The following is a 16983-nucleotide window of genomic DNA, read 5'->3' on the forward strand; positions in this document are numbered from 1 at the left end:
CAATTCCATTTGAAAAGAGCCTAAACCGAAAAAAAAGTTTTCCGATCGAGCTCAAAATTTGTTTGAGGGTTCTCTGGCCAAAATAATTAGACCCGTATTTTTTTGTTTGGCCATTAGGGTGACCTACATCGTGCTAGGGTGGTTCGAAAAATGGCAATTTTCGTCATTTTTCCCAAGAGGCACTTTTTTCAAAAAATCATATATGCGTGTCATTTCATCCGATTTTAGCTGTCTTAGACGCAAAAGTAAGGTGATTAGTTTGGCTATTTGAGAAAAATAGTAAGAAGTTTCAAAAATCTAGCTTAACATTTGAAAAAGTCGTATGAAAACTTAAAATGGCGTTTTGACCGTGTCTGGACCAAAGAGCCTATGTCTGAAAATATTTTTATCGGATTCCTCGGAAAATTTCACATAACATATCAAAAAAATGGGCGATGTCGAACCGTACATTTATGAGATATGATTTTTTGAAAATAAAAACTGAGTTTTTCGACGCGCCACGCGCAAAAACAGGAACATGACGAAATCGGCAAAAAATCAACTTTTTTCACTAAAACTGCGATAGCTAAAAAATTTCATCGATGACCTATACATGTTAGGGTACCCAAATTTTCGTAATTAAAATACGCCATTTTAAGTTTTCATACGACTTTTTCAAATGTTAAGCTAGATTTTTGAAACTTCTTACTATTTTTCTCAAATAGCCAAACTAATCATCTTTCTTTTGCGTCTAAGACAGCTAAAATCGGATGAAATGACGCGGATACATGATTTTTCGAAAAATGTTGTTTTTGCGAAAAATGACGAAAATTGCCATTTTTCGAACCATTCTCGCACGATGTAGGTCACCCTAATGGTCAAACAAAAAAATACGGGTCTAATTATTTTGGCCAAGGAACCCCCAAAAAATTTTGAGCCCGATCGGAGAACTTTTTTTCCGGTTTAGGCTCTTTTAAAATGGAATTGCTGTCTTGTTGTCCGAAGAATTGTACAAAGCTCCAGAAAACTCAAAACTTTAATACCGAATTTATTTCAAAATCAAAAATTAAGATAATTAATTTATTGACATGTTCCTGTTTGAATTTCAGTCAAATTCACCAATTTATAAAAAAAATCAAAGCATTTTTTTTTTGGGTTTGACTCCTAAAAAATCAAAAACTAAAAACTACGGATTTGGGATTTTTTTTTTTTCGAAAATCGATTTTGGCATTTTTTTTCCCTATGCCTAATATTTTTCTAAATAGTCCTCATCAATACCTACAACTTTGCCGAAGACACCAAATCGATCAGAAAATTCCTACAGGTACAGATTTTCGAATTTTTATGTACCATTTTGGTATTGTCAAATGCCAAAATTGTATGAAACTTATATTGGCAAACCAGTCCTACAAAATGGCTTCTTTGTTTATAGGGGTTTAGTTACACAAAGTTTGAGCCAAATCATTCTATACAAAAAAATACTAAAATAATCAAACAACGCAATGTTGTACGGGTTCTAAGAAAACCATGTTTTTATTCCACAAAACATTTTTTTAAATACTCTAAATTTTATGGTTGGCAATATGTGTATCAAACGACGCCAAATTTTGTATATATTTTAACTTAGAGTTACAAAAATTTTCACAAAATAGAGTTTGCTTAAATACAGCCCAGACTCGAATTTCCAAAGGCCATGAAAAAAAATCACTTCGGTATTTTATTTATGATTGTCGAACTAAAGTTTGACTCCTAAACTATTGTAAAGGAATTTATAATATTTAGATTCAAGATGGCGGCCAAAATGACGGTAATAAAATATTGGCCAAATGAAAAAGTAGGAAATTTAAAAATACGATTTTTTACCCAAGAACTTTGTCCTAAGGACTCTATGCTTGTTTGAGCACCTTTTTTTTTGTTCATGATTCGATTAACCGAAGTCCCATACAAACCTTCGGATAACTGAAACTTCTGATGATCGAATCTGAACTATAGTACTCAAATTGGATCCTAAAATTAATATTAAATTTGTGCTTTTATTGTTCACACCGGCCAAGCTTATTTTTCTGAGTATAGTGACCCTTTGTGTTGTAGGATTTAAAATGGATTTTTAAATCAATAAAAAAAATAACTTTGCGGCCCTTCTTGACAGAAAAGTTTCTACTTGACAGCTCGTTCCAAGGGAACCATAGTTGATCCATCGAAAAAATGCTGTCTTGTCAATTTATTTTTTGCATTAAAATGAAAAAAAAAAGTGATCAGAAATGATTTTAAATCGTGTTTTTAGCGTTTTTTTAAATTTACATAGAGCTCTAAGACCCTGTTTTTATAATTGAAAAAATATACTTAACTTTTTAAATGGCAATATGAGGAAAAAATAATTTATTAATTTTTCAACTTCAATGATTTTAATATAAAATAATCTATTTTCACAAAATATCGTATTTAAAAAAATCCTAAATGGTAATATGAAGGAGCTATTACACTATGGCAAACAAACAAACAAACTCGCACTTTTTCGCGTTTGGCTCGCAAATAAGAAAAAATGTATGCAAGCTGACGTTTCTGCAAACAAATGTTGGCGAACAAACAACGCAAAATGTCAAAATGTGCGAGAATGTTTGTTTGTTTGCCGTAGTGTAATACCCCCTTGAGTATTAAGAGACGCAATACGTTGTATATATTTTTCACTTGTTTAGAATTTAAAGTGTAAAAAAATAAAATTTTCATAAAATAAATTTTATATGGATTCTTAAAATATTTGTTTTTATTTTATTTTACAGTATACCATATTTGTTTCAAAAATACTCCAAATTTCATAAATGGCAACGAAATTGTTCCGTTTGGGTGGATAATGGATATCAGTTTCCATATAATGGATTTTACCTATTTTTTTAAATAAAAAAAAATCGATATTAGATGAATATGTAAAACAAATAAATTCTGTAATAGTGACAAAAGAATTAAAAGTGCTCAAAGATATTATTTCAATGCAGTGCAATATAGTTTCCTTAAAGTGACACAGATCTTAATCGAGCATATGCGGCAATCAAAACATGTGGGAAAAGTATCGGGGTGAAAGTGTGCGCAAAACGTGTCGTCAGAGCCGTGAAGAAAACGTGTCGTTGAATGTGAGTGCAGTGAGTGTTTGCTGGAGGGAGGGTTGCTTACTTGTGTTGTTTGCACATTAAAACTGTGTGGTGTGTTGGTCGGTGGAAAATTCACTATCATAACCAATTATAGAAAGCGGAAACGGACACACCGAAACAGAAACATCAAAAGTTACATCGCAGGGTGGAAGAAAGGGGGGAGGTTTTTGGGAGGACGCGAATCTTTCAACGGTGAACATTCAGGGAAAGTTTGTATGTACAGATATATGTTTGAGAATTATACATTCATATTTCTCCGGAGCAGAAAAACCGGGCACAAAAATCAACGGAAAATGCAGAAATTATGAAGATTCTTTTGTTGCTTTTACTTGCTCTTTTGACAAAATAATAAACTATTCTCTCTGTTCTCTCTCAGTGACGAATAAACTTAACAACTAAAGATTACGCTCTATAAGTAGGTAACAAGTGAAACTCATAAATACCTTCGATTTATGCTGGCCGTTCTGTGAATGTGTGTTTGTTTGTTTGTTGGGGTTGTTTTTAATTTCGTTTCGATTATGTTTGTTTTAGATGCGCGCACAGAGGATACCACACGCGCGCACACACGCACAGATTTTTTTTCGATTGGGGCCATTTTCGATTATTTTTTTTTCGGTTGTTGACGACATCGATTGATAAATAGACACGACACGCACACATACAGAGACGTTCAGTTTCATTCAAATTTGGTTTTAGAGGGTTTGGTAGATTTTTTTTGTGGGTCGTTTCGTTTCGTTGGCCATCGAGAGAGTGTGTCGCGCGTTGCATAATGTTGGGCGTCGCGTTTGGGGTTCGGTGACCGTGATGTGGTTTTTTGTTTGATATTAAGTAGTTTTGTTTATTGAGTATTTGGTTTTAAGTAGAAGATAGAGAAAGCATGCAAAAAAAGAATAAAATATGATTGCAACACATTAACACTTTGATATATATGAAAGATATTTTTTTGGTTTTGGTTATTGCTTATGTCTATCTTGTATACGGTGATGGGAATAAAAGTATAGAAAGAGCTTTATATAATAGAGATTGCGAGTTTTAACTTCTATCGAGATTGAAATAAGATTTCATATGAGCGTGATTCATGCCTGATTAGTAGAAAAAAGTGCAATTCGTCAATTTTCTCTACATACGAAATCTTAACGCTACGAGATTATATGGTTATCGTGATTTGATTTTGAATAATAATAGACGAGTAGAGGTTTGGAAACAATACATGGGGATTATTTACAAGGTCCAACATAAAGTCGAGAGGCATGGTGGCGACTGCAATACGATTTGTTTTGTAAACTTTTGACAATTAAAACAGCAGGGAAACGCATTTGCCTCATACACCAAGACAAAAACACGCTTCTCCTACTGTGCGACCAGATTATATTTCGTTTTCAGAAGCGATAAAGCAAATCACATTGAGATCGGTTGGAAAACTCGACAGAACGGAAACGGAAATTAGTTGAAACCCAACAAAAAAAAAACAGAAATCAAACCAAGGAAAGCATTTTTTGTTCAATAGGAAAACATAAATCAGGAAAGAAAAAAACAAAATCGAAGAAGTTAAAACAGAATCATGATCGCGCCTTTGCTGATGATGTTTTGTGTGGTGAAAGGAGTCGGATGTTTACGAACCTGGAACTCGTCCCACGGGATTGCCCCACACTCATCGCAGCTGATCGCGGACACCTGCAACCGTAGCGACGAATCGTTGCCGACGTTTTGCCGTATCACTTCCACCGTTGTAAGCCTGAAAAAAGAGCAAAGAAAATTGACATCAATCGTGCTAGTTTCTCGTGGTGAATATTGCACTTTATTACGATCTACCAAAAATTTCGAAATTTTCTATCGATAATTCTCGATCGTGGATCGAGAAATCTCGATCGAAATTTGTAATTATTTTTAATATATCTTATGCAAACGCCTTAAAAAAAATTTAATTTTTAAATCTTGAAAATTAAAAAGCTTATTTTTTTCCAAGCAAATTGGAAAAGCTAAAAAAAATACAAACCCAATTGTTTTAAACATAAACTTGAAAACAAAACAAAAAAAAAAATTAAAAAGGATTAAAATATACAGATATAAAAATAAGAAATTGAATAAAACCATTAATAAATTTAAAATATCAGAAATTTTGATAATTAAAAAAAGATAAAAGATAAAATTCTAAAAAAATATAAAAAGGCCGTTGCCAATATTTTTTAAAGTAAATGTCGCAAAATTTTAACACAAAAAAATATAAATGTAATCAATGGAAAAATTTTTTTAATTAAAATGCACACATTTTTCTTGCTATTTTTATGGGGCCTAAATCAGATATTTTGAAAACTAATAATTGTCAAACAACTGTGCTGATGTAAAAACTTTTTCCAACTTCAATTTATGAAATTTATGATTTTCATAAAATTTATCAAATTGTTGAAATTTTCCAAATTTATTAAATTTATGAAATTTGTAAAATTTATGATTTTTATGAAATTTATAAAATTTATAAAATTTTTTTTTTTTTTTTTTGTAAAAACGTTTATTTGGAACTTCGAGAAGGTTACATAGGTTTTAAGTAAATTAAAAATATAATAAAGTTATTGAACAGCAATTTCAAAAACACATTTATCATTTGAATAAACATCATTATAATCCTGTTCGTTTTCACTTGTCCAGCTTGGGCTTTTTGGATCTACCAGGTTTGCGCTTTTTAGATTCGGAGCTTCCAGAGTGATCACTATCACTACCAGAGCTAGCGTCCATTGGTTGATGAGGCTTCGGTTCAAGGAAGGGGTGTGGAACCTTGAATGTGCCGTCCACGGATGAAGTAGCAGTGAACACAGCGATGGGCATCTCGTCGTCGTCAGTTCTACCGATCAGCGCCGATGAACCTGCAGCGTCCGCGTCCTTACGTAGAGCTTGGACTGTGGCGCCCTCTGTTCCAGCAGGAGGCGATATGTTTAAAATACTGGATGAAGTGCCGAGTTCACTGGGCACGACCGTTGTCTGGGCTGAGTTACCGATCACGATCGCCTTCGCGACGCTCTCCGAGTTACTCAAGCTCTCGATCTTGGGATTGTCTGGAACAACCTTGATTTGCAATGTGTTGGTAGATGATCCACTGTTGACCACACTAGCATAGCTAGTAGATGGTGTTGGTTGAGTATTACTCATCCTTTGGTTGAGAGCGGTCTTTTGGCCGACGAGTTTTTTATTGTCCACACACGACATCCCGATGTGCTGGTTCAGTGTGCAATGCCTACACGTTTCAGGTTGGTTTTTGTAGGAGATGAGCGTAGATTCGTTTTGAATAGTCACGAACGATTTGATGTGGCGACGAAGTATCATTTTCGCCACCCGAATTCCAGACGAAACACCATGGAAAGTGTAATTGCTTCCCCAGCTTGTCTCTTTGATGCTGAGGACGTCTCCGTAATGCTGAAGAAAGGCCACGATCTCTTCGTTGGTGACGTTCTCCGAGAGATCGTGGAGCTTCACCTCCACTCCCCCGTCCACCATTACCAAACGAACTTTAACCTTGGCGTTGTTCGACTCGATGACATGTTGCCCATTGTGCTTAGCAACAGTTTCTTGCGCTATTTTCAGCTCACTGCACTTCACGTACGCGCAATTTTCAGCATGGCTGAATTGCAGACGCTTCACTTGGTCTGGAGTCAGAGCAAGGTTAACGTGGATGAATTTATGTATTTCCTCAAACTTAGGACGTTTTGGAAAATTTGATAGAATCACCTTGAAGGTGTTCTCCCTTGTTCTCACGTGAGACATTGTTGCGTTTCCACCAAGAAAACACCGAGTCGTCAATCGAGCTGACGAGAAATCTCAGCTCCTACACCCGGTGGTGTGGAACAAAGACGAAACAAAACACGCGTACCGAGGAGCTCAAGATATACGACCGGTCGCTTCACGAGCACAAAGCGAACTAGAAATTTATAAATTTTTAAAAATTTTAGAATTTAAGAAAATTTTAGAAAATTTTAGGAAATTTTAAAAATTTTAGAAATTTTAAAAATTTTAGATATTTTAGAAATTTTAAAAATTTTAGAAATTTTAGAAATTTTAGAAATTTTAGAAATTTTAGAAATTTTAGAAATTTTAAAAATTTTAGAAATTTTAGAAATTTTAGAAATTTTAGAAATTTTATAAATTTTTAAAAATTTTAGAATTTAAGAAAATTTTAGAAAATTTTAGGAAATTTTAAAAATTTTAGAAATTTTAAAAATTTTAGATATTTTAGAAATTTTAAAAATTTTAGAAATTTAAGAAATTTTAGAAATTTTAGAAATTTTAGAAATTTTAGAAATTTTAAAAATTTTAGAAATTTTAGAAATTTTAGAAATTTTAGAAATTTTAGAAATTTTAGAAATTTTAGAAATTTTAGAAATTTTAGAAATTTTAGAAATTTTAGAAATTTTAGAAATTTTAGAAATTTTAGAAATTTTAGAAATTTTAGAAATTTTAGAAATCTTAGAAATTTTAGAAATTTTAGAAATTTTAGAAATTTTAGAAATTTTAAAAATTTTAGAAATTTTAGAAATTTTAGAAATTTTAGAAATTTTCGAAATTTTCGAAATTTTCGAAATTTTATAAATTTTAGAAATTTTAGAAATTTTAGAAATTTTAGAAATTTTAGAAATTTTAGAAAGCAGTGCGTGGCCGAATGGTTACGCTGTCCGCTTTGTAAGCGGATGATTCTGGGTTCGATTCCCATCTGCTCCAACCTTCCATCGGATGAGGAAGTAAAATGTCGGTCCCGGCCTTGGTTGTTGTTAGGCCGTTAAGTCATTCGAGGTGTAGGAGTCGACTCCATGCCATAAGTACAAACAACACACCAAACCAAGCCTACTTCGGTGGAATCGCTGGCGGCGGTTGGACTCGCAATCCGAAGGTCGTCAGTTCAAACACTGGGGTGGAAGGTTCCTTGGAGTAGAAAGAGGTTTGGGTGCTCTCCCCATTCAAGCCTTCGGACTCCAAGGTTCGAGCAGAAACTTGCAATAGAGACCACAAAAGACCCGGGGGTCGTTAATGTGGATGGTTTGATTTTTAAAATTTTAGAAAATTTTGGAAATTTTAGAAATTTTAGAAATTTTAGAAATTTTAGAAATTTTAGAAATTTTAGAAATTTTAGAAATTTTTGAAATTTTAGAAATTTATGAAATTTATGAAATTTATGAAATTTATGAAATTTATGAAATTTTATGAAATTTATGAAATTTATGAAATTTTATGAAATTTATGAAATTTATGAAATTTATGAAATTTATGAAATTTATGAAATTTATGAAATTTATGAAATTTATGAAATTTATGAAATTTATGAAATTTATGAAATTTATGAAATTTATGAAATTTATGAAATTTATGAAATTTATGAAATTTATGAAATTTATGAAATTTATGAAATTTATGAAATTTATGAAATTTATGAAATTTATGAAATTTATGAAATTTATGAAATTTATGAAATTTATGAAATTTATGAAATTTATGAAATTTATGAAATTTATGAAATTTATGAAATTTATGAAATTTATGAAATTTATGAAATTTATGAAATTTATGAAATTTATGAAATTTATAAAATTTATGAAATTTATGACATTTATGACATTTATGAAATTCAAGAAATTTATGGAATTTATGGAATTTATGAAATTTATGAAATTGACGAAATTTACAAAATTTATGAAATTTAAAATATTTATGAAATTTAAAATATTTATTAAATTTAAAATATTTATTAAATTTAAAATATTTATGAAATCTATAAAATTTATGAATGTTATTAAACTTATGAAATTTATAAAATTTATTAAATTTATGAAATTTATAAAATTTATTAAATTTATGAAATTTATAAAATTTATTAAATTTATAAAATGTAGACAGTTCATCGCATTTTTTTGAACTTTTTCGAGGGACATAATCTAGGGAAAACTTCAATTTAACATGAAAAAATATTTGAAGACAGGAAAACATATTGTTATTTAACAAAAATGCCTAAGTTGTAATTCATGAAAATTACATCCAGTTTCAAGTTCAATAATTATTTGTTTATTTTGAGCTATTTTTATACTATTTCAAACAATATTTCTGGCAAAGGTGACTCCATATGCATTATTTAGCATGAGGAACAGTATTGCTAAACATTTTAGTAATATTCATTAGTATACTTATTAAAACAGTGGGGTGGCCGTCTTACCCCGCCTGGCCGTCTTACCCCCAGCTCCCCTATTAAATTTATTTAATTTATTAAATTTATAAAATTTCTAGTTTTTTTTTTTTTTTTGAAAGGGTCCTATAAACAAAATTTCAATTTTTTGCTTTTTGGGTGTTTTTGAATACCCCTGACTCAAGGCGGTTTCATAAACACCCAAAAAGCAAAAATTGGAAATTTTGTTTATAGGACCTTTAAAAAAAAAAACTCGAGATTTATGCAATTTATGAAATTAATAAAATTTAGGCAATTTATAAAATTTAGCCAATTTATGAAATTAATAAAATTTATGAAATTTATTAAATTTATGAAAATGATGAAATTTAGTAATGTAAGAAATTTATTAAATCTATAAAACTTATAATACTTATACAATTTATGAAATTTGTAAAATTAATGAAATTTATAAAATTTAAGCCTTCAAGACAATACCGTAGAGCAAACATTTTGATTTGGTAGATCGGAAATAACGATCGAATGATCACAATCCATTATCAATCTATTTCAAGCGACCTCACCTAAAAGTAACCATCGAAACCAGATCCCGCCGGCGCAGGCTGCTGGCCTCGGACGGTTCGGACGGCGACGACATGTTCGTCAGGTAGGGATCCTCGCACACCTCGCTCGCCACCTCGATCGGCGCCACCTTCATGCTGCTGTCGTTGGCGAACGGGTTCAGCTTGAACATCACGTCCATACAGTCGGTCGGCTTTTCCGAGTCGCCCAGCATCATCAGGTAGTTCTCCGAGTCCGAGGACAGGTCGGACTGCACCGACAGCGTGTCGCTCACGTCCTCGGAGATGTTCGTCTTGAGCGCCGAATCGATCGAGGTCATAAAGTTGCCGAAGCCCTTCTTGATCGAGCTGAGGCCGGAGTTGATTTCCTTCGAGAAGGAGCTGGAGTCGGGACCACCGGAGGGGCCGGGGTTGCGACCCTTGGACTGGGACTTGGAACCGGCTACGGATGAGGACGAGGGTGTTTCGACGGACGCAACGCCGGACGTGGACGACGTGGTGGGAACGCTCTGGATGTGCACGTTAAATCTGCGGGCAATTTTAAAGTTGTTACATTTTGATTAAGCTAATCAAGAAGTAGCATTCATTACCCATGGGTATTCGGAACCGACATTGGGCCTTGCGCCTCCACAATTCCTTCGGTCGCGATCGGCGACGGGCACTCCGTGCTGCTAAACACGTTCGAATTCCTCGTTTGGTCCATCGAGTTAGGCCATCCGGAACCTGTTGGTGCGTGTGAAAAGCAGCGTGTAAGATGGGGCGGAAAGAAGAAATCTGTGTTGAACTACGCGAGGCTTGACATGCGCCCTTTTCTAGGTTGTAACTCTACCATTAGTAAGCAGATCGTCACCTAAGCTAGCGGAATCGGGCAGCACACTTTCGCCGTCGCCGCCGCTCGACTCCTTGCCCGGCGTTTGCGAAGGCATCACGAGGGAAACTTCCACCTGCGGGATAACACAGCCGACGATGATCGATTTTTCGACGTTGGCCTGTCGAAAAAAGACGAATCGAAGATTAGAAAGAACGTCAATCAACGCCAATAAGTAAAGACTCACCGCTTGCAGGATCCGTTTCGAGTCCAGCGACAGGAACGTGGCCAGCTCGGTCAATTCCTCGGCCAGCCGCAGCAGGAACAGATATTGGTAGTGGTCAATTTGAACGCTAACTAAATTGGAAACATGTGCTATGATGTGCAGATCCGCCGTGTTAGTATCGGCGGCGGTGGCGGCGTTGGAACCATCACCATCTGCATTGCTATCTACCGGAACTTGGGGAAAACTGTTGGGGCGTGAACTGGCCGCTGCCACTTTCTTCTTGACGTTCTCGCCAATCAACGGTGGATGGCTTCCGGCGGCGGAACTACGCTTGGACGAGCTGTTGTCGCTGCTCTCCTGAGGATAATTGCTACTCGATGGGTCTACTTCTAGGGATCGCCTTAGATTGCTAATCGACAGCACGAGGCTGTCGTTGGATTTGATTGAATTAGAAATATTGCTATGCCGTTTGCTACTTATTTCGCTACTGCTTCCGTGGGCCAGCCGACCTTCGTTAAATTCACCTGGCAACATGTCTTCTTCGGAACGTCCGTGCACCCACACCGTCACCGGGACCGCATCCACAAACGTAATCGGCCGGCTTTGACCCACCGAACGCGCTCCGTAAAAATCACACCAAACCGGATCCAGCTTCAAACACCACACATCCCGTGGTTCACTCCACATGGCATACCGAGTCAAATTGGCGAACGCCGAGTGCAGCTGCGGAGAGATCGGTGTCACCCCGGTTACGTCCGTGGCCGCAATGTGCGACAAAATCCTATCCGTTACAATACACAAATCACCCGGCTTCGACGGAAAACCCGATCCAAACACCAAGCTACCCTCCTGCAACGAAGAAATGGCCTGTGCCAAATCTGCCCGCGACGCGCCCATCTCCCTGATATTGGTCATGGCCACGCGCGAAACCTGCACGTGCATCGCCTTGGGTCGATCCCGCTGCATCGGCGCCCCGCTCGAGGCCTCAAACACCACCCTCGGCATTATCACCTCGACCTTCACGTCCATGTACATCAGATTTGGCGGCTGCTCAACCCCGCCACTGCCCCCCGCCGTAGACGGCGTGCTGGGACTGCTCAAACTACTCGCGACGTTATTCGTCCGCAGCAAACTCTCGTGCAGGTTCAACGCAAACGAACTGAACCACAGACAGCTGTCCAGGTCGAAGTTGATCTGCACCGGGTTCACGTGGACAAACGCCTTCGAGGGTGGCACTGCAAAAAAGATATTCATTAAACCAAAATTCACCTAAATCTAGCTCAAAACTCACGTGGAAACACGAAATCCCCCGGGTAGTAGAAGTAGGTGAACTCGGCGTGCAGCGTTGGCATGTCCGGTGGCAGCGAGTACCGGTCTCGATCACCTGCGAAGAAAAGTGCACACACAAACACACGTTGAGAAATTATAAGATCCACACAACTCTGCTCAGATCCCACCCACCCCACCAACATAGACGAGACGACGGAACACGTAATCGAAATCATAACTTTGCTTCCCGTTTTGTGGCATGTAGGGAGACGATACAGGGCAGGGTGGCGACTCAAATTCTATTTTATGTTTCGAAACTTATTTTCTATGTATTTTCAGCAGTGTGTAAATTAGGTTGTAATTCAAGCGAAATATTAAAATAAACAATTAAGGTATTTTATTTTTATTTTAATAATATAGGAATCATTGTATTTTTGATGAAAAAGTCAAATATCTTGAAATCACACATACTTTTTCAAAAGAATTCCATTTTTTTGGAAGAAAATTAAAAAAATTTAAAAATATCTGATTCACAAACTCAAAAATTTGGAAAGACAAAAATTTTGGAATTCAGAAATTTAATTTAAAAAAATCTAAAATATTTTTTTGAAAAAACGAATATTAAAACAAAAAAAAAATTGATTAAGATTTAAAAATTTAAAATAAAATATGCATGCATAAAAAATAAAACATTACAAAATCTAAGCTACAAAAATTAAAATAACCAAACATTTTAAAATTTAGTTAAACAAATAAAAAAATAAAAATAAATTGAAAAAAACAAAGATTCAAAAATTTCAAGGTACAGAACATCAAAAAATTAAAATAGTCGACGATGCTACAAATTGAAATTTCAATGAAATAATTAAATAATTATTTATAAATTTAAAACATTTGTAAATCAAAAATTTAAAACTTAAAAATAAAAAGAAAACGAAAATCCAGGAATTTGAAGAAAAAAAAACAGTCCGTACTCTATTCCTCGAAATACTGGTCAAAATTTTCAATCTCAAAATTCTCTAAAATTGAGTTTCTAACCTTAAATATGACTACAAAAATTATATGCAGCAAAAATGCCAGCATTTAAGAATTTGTAAATAAAAAAAAATTAAAATTCAGAAATTAAGAATTTAAGAGTACATATTTATATGAATTGAAAAAATTAGGAAGATAATAATTTTAGAATTCAGAAATTCATGATTTTGAGAATTAAAGTATTTGATTTTATTTATTTCAGAAATTTTGTTCTCCAGATTTTTTTTATATTTTCAACAAAAAATATATTTTTTTTTTCAATTTGTATTTTTTTTATATATTTTGAATATTTTAATCTTTTTGTTTTTCTCTCGGAAGTTTCCGTATAAATTACCCCATTTTCTCGAGCTTGGAAGTTTTTTAGATGTTAGGAAACCCATGATACTCAAAAGTATTAAAATATTTCTATTTATCAAAGTTTTCATAATATTGCTCAATGCGATGATTATTTTTGAAATAAAGTTCTGTTTTTTTTATAGTTTTTATTCCGATTTTGTTATTTGAGCTGCCACCCTGCTCCTTCCCCCATATATAATTGCGTAATAAGAGCGCAACATATCAGTGCTGCGGTGAGCGACGGCGATGATACACGCAATGCAATAAGGAAGATAGAAATAAAAGGACAAGAAATGTTCAAACTATAACAACGGAACAACAGGTGCAAAGTGTGCAGGAAGAAATTATTCCCGTGACAGGTGTGATGAATATTCAACGAGCTGTTGCGTTAGATAAAGCCAAGCGTACGTGCAGAGTCGTAAATAATAATTACGAGGACGAGCTTTATGATGGGAATTATTGATGAGCAAGATTGTCCTTAGCCGAATAGTTAGATAGACTCTAATTTAAATAATGGGGCCGATCAAACTTATTTTTACAAAACTTGAAAGATGAAGTCGAGAGTATAAACGGACAATTTATGAAAATCATTCAAGACGGACTAAAAATCTGACGAACATGAATTTCGAAATACCTTTTTTCCGTTTGCCTTGTGCTTTTACACGTGAACAGCGAAATTAGAAAATAAACGAAAGCGGTAAATATAAATCAATCCACAAGCCAGACAGAAACCTTTTGCCGCACTCACCAGCAATGAACTCCTTTGGCATTTGCTTGTTTCCCGAGGTGGTCACCCGGTACAGCGTAAACTCCTCCACCTTCATAATCACGCAGCTGCACATCAGCTTGGAGAGATTGTCCATGACGTGCTTCTTGATGGGGGAGGCCGCCGCCGAGAGGGAACCGGGCGTGTTTGGCGTGTTCACGGCGGTGTTGGTGGAGGTGCTTTGCGACCCACTCGCGCTGGCACTGGCGCTGGGCGTCTTCAGGGTTGTGGTCTGCTGCTGACCGAGGTTCGTTGTCCTAGAAGGAGAGAGATGTCAATATTAAAGGTTCGGAGAATAACGTTCGAGGTTACCTTTCTAAACTGGGATGGCTTGGGGGCCGGTTTGGCTGGGTTAGATTGAGTATCGATTCCCGGAAGGCATTCAAGGATTGCTCGAGCCACAAGGCCGGCGGAACGGTTGCTTCTTTGTATCTGCAAAACAAACACATCTTCATTAGCTCACGAAGGTCACCTACCAAAACGCGATCATCTTACTTTGGCCAATGTGAGCGATCGGCCTTCGCCAGGTGGTACGGATAGTAGTCGACCTGGAAGCCCTGCACGGAAATCTGCAGCGCTCCACCGTCCTTCAGATGTGGATGGCTTGATCGGCCCACTCCGGCGTCATCGCACAGATGCAGATCGATCCGCTGGCTGAAGAAGTGGTACGACGTTTCGCGCACGTCGTAGATATTAAAGTACTTTTGAGCAGCCGTCAACTGTTGCACATCCGGCACCTTGGACGACTGCGCCAGCTGAGCCTGGTACTCGGGCAGAGTTTCTAGCTTTCGCTGTGCCTTCACCCGCTGAACCACACTGTTAGAAGCCTTTATCAACCCGGACAGCGAGTCCACAAAGTGAAGAGCCGCCTTCAGCTGCGAATCCGTCAGCACCCACAGCAAATCATCCAAGATCAACACCAACCTACTCGCCACTATGCTACAATCCGACAACTTCTTCTTTATCGTTATCCTACACCGCGCCTGATTCGTCAGCAATCGCAACGGCGTCAAACTCTGATCCTGCGTTGAGCTAGCCTCGATCCGCACCGTCTGCCAGGACAACTCTTTGAAAATCAGTATCAACCCCCGAGCAGGATCCTTAAGCCTCGTCACCCGCAAATCTCCGAGCAGCCACTTTGGTGTGCGTGATTCGACCCGGATGCGGGACATTTGCACCGATGCCGTAAAGGCCGGACTTTTGAGGTTCACGTTGACCGTGTTCACCACGATCGTGATGCCGTCGATCACCTTGTGGATGAAGCTGTACTTGCCCTGGGGTGCCGCCAAACTCGAGAGGCCGGCCCCGGCCGCCGTCGGTGTCCCACTCCGGGCGATTTCGCATGTTTCGATCGTTATGTTGACCTCGTCGAGTGTCTGCAATGGCAAAAAAATATGAGATTAATTTCATTACCAAATGTGGAGACGCAGGGTCATAAGGTACTTGTCGTCGAATACCATGCGTCTCCATTACCCAATGATTAGGCTTAGAAAATTTTCACGCTGAACTTTTCAGCACTTGTATCGAAAAGTTATACTTTTCAATATAGTTTTGATTTTATCGATGAATTGACTAAACAAATAGACAATTGACTTAAAATTCCATTCAAAGGATGTTTTCGAAATTGCTAAAAATGTTGAATGGGATTCGTTGCAAATCTAGATTTTTCATCCTTGACTTCTGATCAATGTCAAAAGGGAGGGGGCAAAACAATAAAAAAGGATATAAATTGAAATTACGAGCCATGGTTTCAACAATTGAATAAAACAAGTGTTTTAAAATGCATTTTACAACTGTCCAGTTAATTTGCAATCATTAGTTTTTAAAATATTTTTTATTCGCGAAAAAAACTTACTGTACATCGGAATTTCTGAAAAATTCAAAATATTTTTAAGCAATCTCAAACTTGCTAAACATGATTATCAACGCAGGAAAATGCATTATAAAATATTTGCATTGGCCAAAATTCGATTTAAATTAAATTTAAATTGATACTTCTCTGAACTAGAGCGTCCAATTTCCCTTTCCGGGAAAACAAAATTCCCAGGAATTCTCGGAAAAAAGTAATTCCCGTTTCCCGGGAAATTTGTAAATTTCCCGGGAATTCCGGAAATTTGAGTTTTGGCACCAGTATTTTGAAAATGTACAGACAAATAAAATAAAATGAATGAATTTAATTTGATCTAATTAAATTCAATTTACTTTTCATATTGAACTAATCAGCTAGTCTGAAAATTACAAGTCAAGGTTTGTTCAAAATATTATTAATGTCTGAAGTAGGTATTCAAAATTGGAAATAGATCTTGATAATTTGTTAGGCATCGAAATTTACGATATTATGGATTGAACATAATTTATTAGATTTTTGGTATTTTTTTAAAAAGAAAATTGGTGTTATATCATTTAAATAATAAGTTATAAACCCCTTCCGCCGAGATCAAAATCAAAGAATTGATAAAATGTTTATTTTTACAGTTTTTTTTTTTCGAGCAATGGAACTTCCTAGGGCTTACGAGGGTTAAATATGAAAAAATGGAAGCCTGATTGTGTAATAATGCTAATTTATCGTATAATTTAAAACATTCTTTGTGTTATGAAAACACTTGCCATAAATGATACCATAAAAACAGTACCATAAATGAAACCAAATAAAAAAACTACATCGTGGTATATAAAAGGTGCCCAAAAAATGCAATTA

At 35.8% G+C, this 16983-nt stretch overlaps 1 protein-coding gene across 3 annotated transcripts in view; it reads right to left on the minus strand.

Moving 5' to 3' along the window:
* Positions 1-16983, minus strand: part of LOC120427952 (UHRF1-binding protein 1-like) — a 55670-nt gene that overhangs the window by 6230 nt on the left and 32457 nt on the right. For all 3 annotated transcript variants that reach the window (XR_005607018.2, XR_005607017.2, XM_039592904.2), the window contains exons 3-13: positions 14781-15661; positions 14598-14717; positions 14268-14542; positions 14154-14174; positions 12171-12263; positions 10901-12114; positions 10675-10834; positions 10436-10568; positions 9849-10373; positions 4746-4860; positions 3569-3589 (exon numbers count right to left, since the gene is read on the minus strand). Coding sequence is in view for 1 of the 3 variants with exons in the window: in XM_039592904.2 (XP_039448838.1) it covers positions 3569-3589; positions 4746-4860; positions 9849-10373; positions 10436-10568; positions 10675-10834; positions 10901-12114; positions 12171-12263; positions 14154-14174; positions 14268-14542; positions 14598-14717; positions 14781-15661 (3558 nt within the window). In the remaining 2 variants the exon portion in view is untranslated. The remainder of the gene's footprint in view (positions 1-3568; positions 3590-4745; positions 4861-9848; positions 10374-10435; positions 10569-10674; positions 10835-10900; positions 12115-12170; positions 12264-14153; positions 14175-14267; positions 14543-14597; positions 14718-14780; positions 15662-16983) is intronic.

This window comes from Culex pipiens, chromosome 2 (assembly GCF_016801865.2).
Source record: "Culex pipiens pallens isolate TS chromosome 2, TS_CPP_V2, whole genome shotgun sequence".
In the NCBI taxonomy this organism is placed as follows: Eukaryota; Metazoa; Arthropoda; class Insecta; order Diptera; family Culicidae; genus Culex; species Culex pipiens.